This window comes from Arabidopsis lyrata (genome assembly GCF_000004255.2).
Source record: "Arabidopsis lyrata subsp. lyrata unplaced genomic scaffold ARALYscaffold_6, whole genome shotgun sequence".
Lineage (NCBI taxonomy): Eukaryota > Viridiplantae > Streptophyta > Magnoliopsida > Brassicales > Brassicaceae > Arabidopsis > Arabidopsis lyrata.
In genome coordinates, this window is record NW_003302550.1 from 2,193,346 (window position 1) to 2,204,291 (window position 10,946).

Genomic DNA, 10,946 nt, shown 5'->3' on the forward strand with positions numbered 1-10,946 from the left:
AGAGTTGTAGCTCTCTCATCAACTGAGTCAGAGTATATGTCACTTACTGAAGCTGTAAAGGAAGCAGTGTGGCTGAAGGGGTTGTTGAAAGAATTTGGTTTTGATCAAAGAAGTGTGGAGATCTTTTGTGACTCTCAAAGTGCAATTGCACTCTCCAAGAATAATGTGCATCATGAAAGAACGAAGCACATAGATGTCAGATACCATTTCATTCGTGAAATCATTGCTAATGGTGATGTTGATGTGGTGAAAATTGATACTGAGAAGAACCCTGCAGATATTTTCACCAAGATTGTGCCTGTAAACAAGTTTCAGGCGGCTTTGACCCTGTTACGGGTCATGCCTGAGTAGTAAAACTCAGGAGGGAATCCGAGTAAGGGATCCTGCAACTAGGTTCAGAGGTATTGCTCTCTTCTTTCTCTAAGTTTGTGCAAGTTTCAGGTTTCTGTCATCAAGTTTTCAGGTGGAGATTTGTGGAGATGAAACCGTGATGACCAAGTTATGACACGATGAGATAAGGACTCAGTTGTTTAACTCATGTCTTACTAAGGTTGATGTAAATTGAACCATGGTAAGATTGCTTTTGGGACCACAGATAGGAGAAACGGCTACATGGCCAGCAAGGCGTCCGTACTCGTTGTCTTCTGGTGCTTTCAAATGATAAAGCAGTCTTTGTCTCATCTGTGAAGGTGACTCCTATGAGCTGTCACCAGCGACAAGAAGGAGGAGCGTCTACTTTAGGTCATTGCACAGGTTCCTTATGCAATTGCTATAAAAGGAACGGTTAAGGTAAAGAGAGAGCGGTGTGTTGCTGAGTGAGATAGAGTGAGAGAAAGCTTGTATTTGCATAAACTTATTTCAAGTTGTTCTCTAAGGTTAGAAACAGATAGAGTGAGCACCAAGTGCTAGTGAAGGGCATTGGTGCGGGTCACTTATTGTTTCTTGTTGTAATCTCTGTCTTGAATCTAGTGGATTCCGAGTATGATACTCGGCCCAGACGTAGCTACCCTTTGGGAGTGAACTGGGTTACCAAAGCTCTTGTGTGCTCTCTTTTATTTTCGTTACAAATACTCTCTGTCTCTCTTACATCTCTAAAAACACCAAACACTCTGTTCTCACATCCTCTGTTTTCTCTCTGCAACTTTCATTTGATTCCGTGTATCTCTGTTCTTGGTTTGTGAGGTGTTCTCTCAAGGAAAGTCGACGCCTTGGGGTTTAAGGATTCCTTACAGCTACGAACTTGAAACGAATAATCGAGATGGGACCATGCGTTTGAATAAGATGCTCGGATTACTATATTGCATACTACAAATATCCATATTAACGAAAATGCCACTCCCTTACAAAAAGATGGCTGCATTAAATCCACTTAATCCTTTTTTTTAATTTTCAACTCTTAGGGGGGTGTATTGAAGAAAGAATTTGGAGTGATTTGAGTTTTAATGAGTTTTGAGATGATTTTGGTGAATTTTGGTGAATTAGAGAATTTGATATCAAAACTCTCCCAAATCCCACCTAAAACCATGGGATTTGGATATTTGAATTTTTAACTAAGATGTTCTCTGAAATCCCACCAAAAATCACTCAAGTCATTTCAAATCCACAATTTAAAATGTTTTCAATAACAGTGGATTTGATTGTAGATTTTAAAATCACTAATCCAATAACACTTGATTTTAAAAAGATTTTTAAACTTCATGTTTGAATAACATAGAATTTATCTTTTTAATACAAATCATTTCAAATCCTTGATTGAATACACTCCTCTTAATTCTCAAATCTTATTAATATTGGCGGCCTACGTGACATTTTCAAGAAGAATGTCTCCACTTTCTTTTTTGTGTTAACATTTTTTTTTTCCTTCATACAGTACTCTGCATTTATTAATCTTCTGATAGTGGTTTTGTTTATATCTGTGCTCAATTATTATTTTGATATAATATGATAAAACTTAAAACTAAAATTTCTGAAATTAACCATCTTAATGTATAACCTCTGTGTGTTTAACTTTTAACTAAAACAAGTTAAACTTATTTTTAGTTAGTTCCTTCCTCAATATTAAAACTTGCTACTAGTATTAAAACTATCTAACAGTGTAGTTAAAATGTCAATTTGGTAATTCACCTGTCTCAGTTACAAAACTAATTATTGCCTTATCATTAATAACCACACCAAAATGCTATTTGTGGTAAAATACTAAATTCTTGATTTAACACAATGGGCAGAACCGTAATATCCACACCATTCAAGAAATTTGTCCGCCAAAAAGATAAATTAATATTTTGAAAAGAAAAAAGTCAAATACACCTCTCTCTCTCTCTACTCTTGAGTCGTGACTGTGGAAGAGAACAGAGAGCATAACTTTATATCAGCCGATTTTTTTCAAATTACTTACCTTTTGCTCTCACTAAAGCCATGCTCTTTTACCTTTATAGTGTTATCTAAAACTCTTTTGGTGTTTTGCAAAAGAAACCAGTTTTCAAAGTTCAAATTTTGTTTGTTTTTAAAAATGGAGAATTTAGTGAAGAGCTGCGCAGGGATCGAGAAGAAAAGAAGCAATTTGACTCATTCGGAGGAAGATATGGTAACAGAGTCAAAGGAGAGAAGCAGCACGAGCGTATCGAGCTACGAGGGTTCCTCCGGCACCACCGTCGCTTCGTCTTCTCCACCATCACAACCGTCGCAGATTCTGGGTTGGCCGATAAGAAAAGCTTCATTTCGTAAGAATTCCAAGGAGAATGTTAATTTGGATCATAAGAAATCTACCCTTCACGATGATTCTGGGTTTCAAGGAAAAGAGATGAATTTTGCAGGTTAGTGAGAAAAAAATCAAAAATTGAAACTTTTTTTCTCAGCCCTTTTCAAAATTAAGATCTCATGTGTTTATTCTGTTGTTGTTGTTGATTTGATTTTGAATTAGACGTGGATATGATGAAGGAGAGATTTGCAAAGTTGTTGCTTGGTGAAGATATGTCAGGTTCTGGTAAAGGTGTGTGTACAGCTTTAGCCATCTCCAACGCCATCACCAATCTCTGTGGTAAGTTAATAAAAAGACTATCTTGTGTTTGTTAAAATGCTTGAACCATAGTGTTGAATTTGATGTTTCTTCTTTTAGCTACGATTTTTGGGCAACTATGGAGATTAGAGCCACTTTCAAGTGAAAAGAAGGAGATGTGGAGAAGGGAAATGGAGTGGATTCTTAGTGTTAGTGATCACATCGTTGAGTTAACACCTTCAACGCAAACTTATCCAGACGGCAACAAGTTTGAGGTAAGTTCTTGCTTTTTTTTTTTTTTTAAAGATTGTTGCAACTGCAATTACTGGAGTTTGAATGAATCAATTTTGTGGATCTTCCTTCAGGTCATGACTTGTCGACCAAGATTTGATCTTTTCATCAATCTCCCGGCTCTTCGTAAACTAGACAATATGCTTCTCGTGAGTTTCACTCAACTTTCTTATACAATGATCCGCTCAGATGAAACCTGTTTTGATCTCAGATTTAATCTCTTTTGCAATAGGATATATTGGCGAGTTTCAAGAAAACCGAGTTCTGGTATGTTGATCAAGGTATTGTTGCTTCGGAAAACGATGGCTCAGCTTCTTTCCGCAGAAAGATTCAGCGTCAAGAGGAGAAGTGGTGGTTGCCTGTTCCCCGTTTAGCACCTAATGGTCTTACTGAAGAAGCAAGAACAGAATTGAATCACAAGAGGGAATGTGCGACGCAGATACTTAAAGCTGCAATGGCCATTAACAGCCTTGCTTTAACCGAAATGGATGTTCCTGAAACATACCTTGAAACTCTTCCAAAGGTTTACATCTTTAACTCAAAACATCCTTATAAAAACCAATCTGGGATAACTTTTTTTTCTGACATTTAAACTTTTGGCGCAGAATGGTAGGTCCTGCCTTGGGGATGTTATCTACAGGTACATAACATCTGATAAATTTTCTGCGGAGTGTCTTCTCGATTGCCTTGATCTGTCCTCTGAGCATATTGCTCTTGATATTGCAAACCGTGTGGAAGCTTCGATATATGTTTGGCGGAGAAGAGTTCAAACAAAACTTGGAGTCAACAACAATAATACTTCAAGCACTACTCCAAAGTTAACATGGGAAATGGTCAAAGAGCTAATGGCTGCTGGTGACAAAAGGGGATTGCTTGTGGAGAGATCCGAAACTCTCTTACGTTGCTTGAAGCAGCGGTTTCCATCTCTAACGCAGACTTCTCTAGACATTAGCAAGATTCAATGGAACAAGGTCCAAAACACAAATCCTCTAAATACATCACATTAGAAAATGGCTCTGCTTATTCTCTTATATATTCTGTCCTTGTGAAATTTTCAGGATATTGGGAAATCAATCCTCGAAAGCTACTCAAGGGCTTTGGAGAGCTTAGCATCAAACATCATTGCACGAATCGATGATTTACTCTACGTGGACGACTTAACAAAGCAATCAGATGATAACAATCTGTTGTCAAGTCCAGCGGTCAGCAGCATTATAGCTCACAAGAAAGTAGTACCACTCCCTTATATAATATCTGCATCAGGAACTCCATACAGAACAAGCTTCTCAACAACACCAGGCTTCTCTCCTTCAATGATTAGCCCCAAGAAAGGAGAGAGGAGGACACCTTACTCCAGCAGAGACACTAACAAAATCATTGAGAAAGGTCTTCCTTCTCGAGGATTTGGAGTGAGAAGAGTCTTGAACAATTATCTTGGCATGGAATCGAAACTGAAAATATGCGTGAATCCGTCAGATAATGCAGATACAGCTGTGATTTGCAAAGAAGGTGGAGAAGAGAAGAAAAGAAATTCAATATCAGTCCATCAAAAGGGTCCTCCAAAGTACACAGTCTCTTAAGAGCTAATAAAAGAAACACGGTGTATAATTTATGCAGACATGGATTGATTTGTTTGATATTACTTGTAGTTTTTGTCTTATTTCGAATGGTAAAGTGTCTACCTTTGCAAACCAAATCAGATCAAAATATACAAAAATAAGAGTAGTCGTAACTCGTAACAAACATTCTCATCAAATTTGTTCTGGTTGGTTTACCAGCTTTATTTATTTGGTAAGCAACACCAACAAAGTCATTAATAACAAGTAACAACAACAAAGTCTGTAGTATAATTAAAAGTTTAGAAATATTAGCTGTCTGTAGTATAATTAAAAGTTTAGAAATATTAGCTTTCTTTAAGTAGCCTATAACAACAAAGTCGTTGTAGTATAGTGGTAAGTATTCCCGCCTGTCACGCGGGTGACCCGGGTTCGATCTCCGGCAACGGCGATTATATTTTTTTTTCTTTTGTTTTTTTCTCCTCCTCTTTTATTTACCTTTCTCAACGAATCTCTCTGATTCGCCGGATCTGCCGGAGAGAAAATGACGACGAGTATTCACATCACAGCTCTCGACGGAATCGTCAACGTGAACTCTCTCTTCACACTCGCCGTATTTATCGGATTAGCTTGGAACCCTACCGATCCAGACAACAGCCTCGTAACCGACCCTAATTGCGTTCCCACAGCTCGTATGGCGGAGAATCTCGTCGCCTTCCATGTCTACTCTTTCGCTTCGTTCCTATTCTCAAGTCTCATCGCTCTAGGTCTCAAACAAGCCATGAGGCTCAACATAGCTTCTTCGTTTCACATCTCTACTCGAATCGATCCTGTGGTGTACTATGTGAACAAGACGGCTCTTAGATTTGGGATGGTTATCTCCGGTTTGGGATCGGTTTGTGGATGTGGGTTTCTCATGTTGGCTTTGATTAATGTTGTTCAGATCAAGCTTGGGACTTTGGGTTGTGGTGCCAGTGGTCATACTTATGCAGCTGTTGTGCCGCTTGTGATTCTGGTTCCTTCTGCACTTTTTATCTATGTTTCTCTTATGCTATATGCTTTTACTCGTTAGAGACATGGTTTTGATTCCATGATTGATGCAATTAGGATTATGTTTGTATGATGATGATATATGATGGGAAATGAGAATGATTCTATGCTTGATATGGTTCTTGTAAATCTTTGGTTTGGCTTCTGTTTTAAGTTTAATGTCTGAGTTTTGGATAGATGATATTCTAGATTTGATTGGAATTAGGCACTTGTGTGTGTTTATCAGTAATATTAACTGGTGGATTCATACTGATTCGATCCGAGGAAATGGGTATGAGATTATGCTGGATTCTGATGCTGGATTCTGATGCTTGTTTGGTTTGATCTCTTGGATTGTTGATAAAGCAGAGTTACTGTACAAAGAAGGATTTTTTTTACCCTACTTGGAATCATTCATCAAAAAGAGAGAACTTTTCTCTGTTCCTCACTTGGATTAATAGATTTTTCAGTTGTTTATAGTTTTGTGTCATCTGACTAAGCTGAATTTCCTCTGTAAACTATCCCGTTCCTACATATCTTCGGAACTGCTTCAGCTTTGAGGACTGAAGAAAAAGAACCTGATATATCTTAGATCTTATGTGGTGATCAGTGATCTTCAGCTTAAAACTTGTTCTCACTGAAGGCTCATAATACTACTGATGGTATCCAAGTGGTTGTGAGAAACAGATAAGCTCAGACCATACTTTTGAAGCTTTTTCTTTGGTTTTTGCTATTCCTTTGTCATGTAAAAACACCTCTTTGCTTTCTCATAGGTTCAAATGATTAGCTTAGAGACTAAAGGGCAGTGTAATCTTACTTTAGATTAAAATAACTATGCACTTAGAGGCTCCTAATGCGACTGATTAGGTGAAGTAATTACTATGTTCCTTTAGTGCTTCTTCCACTACTATGTGGAATTACATTGATCCTGCCAAGTCATCCGGCCATTTCATTTGCTATAAATCTTAGGTTCCATAAGTAGTATATGCATCAAGTCATCTCTCAAGAATGGAAACCCATGTTTTATCTCGCATTTTCCTCCTAGTTCTCTGCATCTACAGCCTTAAAACCATGGTTGATGGGGCTGGAGAATGTGGGCGAAATCCCCCAGATAGAGAAGCCATAAAGCTGGCTCCTTGTGCAATGGCTGCACAAGACACATCTGCTAGAGTGTCTCCAACTTGCTGTGCTCGAGTGAAACAGATGGGACAGAACCCGAAATGCCTTTGTGCAGTCATGCTTTCTTCCACAGCTAGGAGCTCTGGAGCAAAGCCAGAGATCTCAATGACCATTCCTAAACGCTGCAACATCGCTAATCGTCCCATTGGTTACAAGTGTGGAGGTAATAATATAAAAGCTTATTAACTTTTCTATTTCATTGCAGCTGCAGTTTTGCTTATCAAGTGTTTTTACTTGTTCTTTTACAGCTTATACTCTGCCTTGAAGCAGCAGACAGAGAGCAATGGACGTGTTCGTCAAAACCAGTCTTAATTATCATACACAGGTGTTTGCCTTGTAATTTCAATAAAAATTTGGATGATCAAAACGATGATTGATCATGAAATGCTATGACTTGTTACTGAGTATTTAACGACTTGTTGTATGCGATACATTAGTCATAGATGCTGTCCATTAACCGCCCTCTTTAACTACCAATCCCCAACATGTAGGATTACAAACGAAAAAGATGAAGAACATATAAACAAAACCAGAAGATCACACTGCAAAGTTACTGATATGAATGCAGTCGATACATATGGCCATTGCGGAAATCAAGTGGACCAGTAGTTAGGTTGATCTTAGTAATACAAAGAACCTGCATTAATGAAACAAGCCATTGATGAGTGATTTGAGAATAGAGATTACTAAGCAATTAAGGTATAATTAAGTACCTTTCCACCAATTTCCTCTGGAAGTAGAGGTGGTTGTGTCAGTGCGATCATCGGTTTCTTTGGGCTGATGAGATGGAGAAGTGGAGGAGCCATCGGTTCGTGGAGGTGAATAATGTTGCTGGCCTCCGTAGTAAATGGATGAGCTATAATAGGATGATTCTCTCTTTTCATGGCTGCTTCTCTCATCTTTAGAAACACAAAAAAAAAAAGAATAAGAAAACCATAAATCGTCAACATCTTCCTATACTTTAAACTTTTTCTCCAATTTTAACTTTCGAAGAAATGAGATTAATAAAAATGTCTGTAAATTACTATATAAGTTACTAATTAATTTATCCCTAAAATAGGTTTCTAACATTTTCAAAATTTGAAAACTATTTTAGAAATTCATCCCAAAAGAGAGAAAATTTGTATAATATTAATACCAGTGGCTAGAGTGATGCTGCCTTGAACTTCAGGAGCAGTGTGACTTCCCTTCTTCCTTGCTACCTACAATATAAAATTGCTTCTAATTAGGGGACCCTCAAATTAACTTCAAACTATATAAAAAAACTATAGACCGCATACACACACATATATATATATATACATAGATATAGTTATATACTGTATATATATGTATGTATATATATGCACCCATAGGAAGATTCATGCATGGTTCTGATAGTTTCTATGCATACTTGTCGTGTAGCTAGTCAGGAAAATGCTTTATGACTTTGTATTAATCCTTATCCATTCCCAAAAAAATCGACACAAAATTAATGTGTACCATAATTCAATTTTATTCTAGTTGTTCTATATGTAAATTAAAACCAACAAATTACAACTAAATTGAACGAAATATATATGTGATCAACCGCTATATATGTTCAAGATCATCGAGCTATACATGCATGTATATATGCATATAATAACACTCAACATATACATAAATATCTCTATTAAAAAAAAGCATATATACATATATGTAAAAAGTATACCGGGGGAGGGAAAATGGAGTCGAGTATAGTTGAACAAGAAGAAGCAGATGAAGCAGAGGCTGATCCTTTAGGACCAAACAGATTATCAAATGAAGAAGAAGACGAAGCAGCTTTGGTTTTCTTGATGTCCATTTTATGGGTATATGTAGTAACTAAACTTAAAGAATATAACTCACAATGTGAGTTTCTTGAGAGGGAGACTAGAGAGTGAGAAAGAGAGAGAGAAATGGATGTTGATTTCTGTTGAATGAGAGAAATGGATAATGATAGTTTTGGTTTTTGCCCTAACGCCCCAACGGTCTGTTATATAACCAACTACTTCTGATGAGAAGGAGATGGGTTCACGTGATCCCCACGTGGCTCTGCCGCCGTCTTCGACTCTCTTCCCACCGCCACGTGTGCTTTCTCATAGATGCTGTGGATAAACTTTGCTTTTACTACTACTTTTGTACTCTTTCTTCTCTTCTTCTATTTTGTCATTTGGATAAGTTCTTTTTTTTTTTTTCGATAAGTTCTTTTACCTTCTTCTTTTCTTCCTTTATACAATGGCGAAATTAAAATCTCGTTTTTATTATTGGTTTTTGGCATATTACACTGACTACAATCTCTATCTTCTTCGTTTTCTTGAAATTAAATAATTCGGTCATGTGACTCAATATCGACTTATTCTCGATAATGTCGCTTTTGATTTTATTCTAAGACTTGTAAGTTTGAATTATATTATTATGGAGTATGGACTAAAGGTTTATTCATTGACATCCTCAACTCTCGAATATTAAACATTCATTTTAAAATGTTTTTATATATCGGATTATGTAGGAGACTAATGGTTGGTCGACCCTTTTTTTTTTTTTGATGTTAAAAATAAGAAAATGTCTAGTCTATTGGTATTGGGTCCGATCGAGAATGTCATTTATATACGGATAATGTTTAGATAGTGAAACAAATTTTATGCCGTTGATGTGGTTTACAGGAATGTAAAATGCTATTACGATACATATGATTAAAACCTAAAAAAAATGGTCAATCTAAGATCAACACAGATAAAATCAAATTATATTCGATCGAGGTGAAAGATTGATTAATGAGTCCACCACCTTTGTGGGGATTAATTTTGCAGAAACTTCATGTATTATCTCATGGAATCTATTTCCCACATATTCGTCGTCGTCTCGTCGACATCTTATTTGTGATATAGCACATTTCATTTCTTTAGAATATATATATATATATATATATATATATATATATATATATATAACCCGATATTGATATTATGGTTTTTCTATTAACCAATAAAGGATGTATATTTCATCTTTTTACCGGAAATTCCGATCTCAGGCCAAGTATATATCTGCAGATTTTTTGACGGTGAAGTGAAGCTAAATCATATCAAAGAAGATCTGATAAATTGATTTATTCCAACAAAAAAAGAGAGGTAAGCAAGCTGAAATCAAACAGTAGCGAAGCATATTCCACGTCAATCTCTTCTTTAATTTTGATTGCGTTTTATCTTCTCCAAATCTAGTAAGATTCGCCGTATAAAAAAAACTTGGGGATATAAGAATCAAAATCACTTGACATTCTTGTTTCGGCGGATAAAATTTGATATTCCTCCACCCACACACATGCAGACACATATCTACCGACATAAAATGAACAGAAATTTTATCACAAAAAAAAAAGAAAGAAAAAGAAATGGCTTTCACATGTTAATAACAAACAGAAAAAGAGGACAGAAATATTGGTTAAGAGTATTCTTATCCACTTTGTTGGTCCAAAATGATTAACTTCTTATATGCTTTTATGTATGTTGTTTAGCTTCCATCTTATGTATTATGTATATAATTATAACTTATGAATAAAGTATTTAAACCTATTGAAGGTTTCTATGGTGTTGAATCCCATCATACTTTGTCGGTAGAGTCAGTACATATAGATTGGTAATGGGAGAATGATTCGTGTTAATGCTCCGGTTAATTAGTACCTATAAAACAAATTAAAGATTGGTATATATATGATTAATGGGATATATTCGGCTCCTATATATTGGGGTCAAATGACTTCAAGAATCAGAAAAGTGGTCAGCTAATTCGAAAGTAGGAGTTAGGAATAAAAAGGTAGATAACATGAAAGGACTAAATTGCAATATCTTCTAGAGTTTGAGTTATCAATCGAATGATTCGAATCTCTGTGAATTTAA

General features: G+C 36.2%; 4 protein-coding genes and 1 non-coding gene across 5 annotated transcripts; 4 read left to right on the forward strand and 1 right to left on the reverse strand.

Moving 5' to 3' along the window:
• The first annotated feature begins 1,848 nt into the window (after positions 1-1,848).
• On the forward strand, positions 1,849-5,018 carry LOC9309299 (rop guanine nucleotide exchange factor 5). The gene is made up of 7 exons (XM_002871143.2): positions 1,849-2,813; positions 2,921-3,037; positions 3,116-3,270; positions 3,361-3,435; positions 3,519-3,809; positions 3,892-4,257; positions 4,345-5,018. The coding sequence occupies exons 1-7, from the start codon at positions 2,510-2,512 to the stop codon at positions 4,864-4,866; spliced, it is 1,830 nt and encodes a 609-aa protein (XP_002871189.1). The 5' UTR covers positions 1,849-2,509; the 3' UTR covers positions 4,867-5,018.
• Positions 5,019-5,221: 203 nt separating this feature from the next.
• TRNAD-GUC lies at positions 5,222-5,293 on the forward strand. Its single transcript has one exon. It is a non-coding gene; the product is annotated as a tRNA-Asp (tRNA).
• Positions 5,294-5,325: 32 nt separating this feature from the next.
• LOC9307260 lies at positions 5,326-6,023 on the forward strand. Its single transcript, XM_002871144.2, has one exon. The coding sequence runs from the start codon at positions 5,387-5,389 to the stop codon at positions 5,912-5,914; it is 528 nt and encodes a 175-aa protein (XP_002871190.1). The 5' UTR covers positions 5,326-5,386; the 3' UTR covers positions 5,915-6,023.
• An 821-nt stretch (positions 6,024-6,844) lies between these two features.
• LOC9307261 lies at positions 6,845-7,457 on the forward strand. Its single transcript, XM_021020395.1, has 2 exons — positions 6,845-7,213; positions 7,299-7,457. Exons 1-2 carry the CDS (start codon positions 6,880-6,882, stop codon positions 7,313-7,315), a joined length of 351 nt encoding a protein of 116 aa, XP_020876054.1. The 5' UTR covers positions 6,845-6,879; the 3' UTR covers positions 7,316-7,457.
• Positions 7,424-9,182, reverse strand: LOC9307262. The gene is made up of 4 exons (XM_021020394.1): positions 8,744-9,182; positions 8,189-8,252; positions 7,764-7,949; positions 7,424-7,687 (listed from the first exon to the last, which is right to left on the reverse strand). Exons 1-4 carry the CDS (start codon positions 8,873-8,875, stop codon positions 7,671-7,673), a joined length of 399 nt encoding a protein of 132 aa, XP_020876053.1. The 5' UTR covers positions 8,876-9,182; the 3' UTR covers positions 7,424-7,670.
• Between the last annotated feature and the right edge of the window lie 1,764 nt (positions 9,183-10,946).

Excerpts from the sequence above, each read along its gene's own strand:
- LOC9307261 (XM_021020395.1), top strand. The coding sequence starts at position 6,880 with ATGGAAACCCATGTTTTATCTCGCATTTTCCTCCTAGTTCTCTGCATC.
- LOC9309299 (XM_002871143.2), top strand. The coding sequence starts at position 2,510 with ATGGAGAATTTAGTGAAGAGCTGCGCAGGGATCGAGAAGAAAAGAAGC. Across the intron at positions 3,810-3,891 it reads ACCTTGAAACTCTTCCAAAG|AATGGTAGGTCCTGCCTTGG; the intron begins GTTTACATCTTT and ends CTTTTGGCGCAG. Across the intron at positions 4,258-4,344 it reads GCAAGATTCAATGGAACAAG|GATATTGGGAAATCAATCCT; the intron begins GTCCAAAACACA and ends TGAAATTTTCAG.
- LOC9307260 (XM_002871144.2), top strand. The coding sequence starts at position 5,387 with ATGACGACGAGTATTCACATCACAGCTCTCGACGGAATCGTCAACGTG.
- LOC9307262 (XM_021020394.1), bottom strand. The coding sequence starts at position 8,875 with ATGGACATCAAGAAAACCAAAGCTGCTTCGTCTTCTTCTTCATTTGAT. Across the intron at positions 8,253-8,743 it reads ACTCCATTTTCCCTCCCCCG|GTAGCAAGGAAGAAGGGAAG; the intron begins GTATACTTTTTA and ends TTTATATTGTAG. Across the intron at positions 7,950-8,188 it reads CAGCATCACTCTAGCCACTG|ATGAGAGAAGCAGCCATGAA; the intron begins GTATTAATATTA and ends GTGTTTCTAAAG.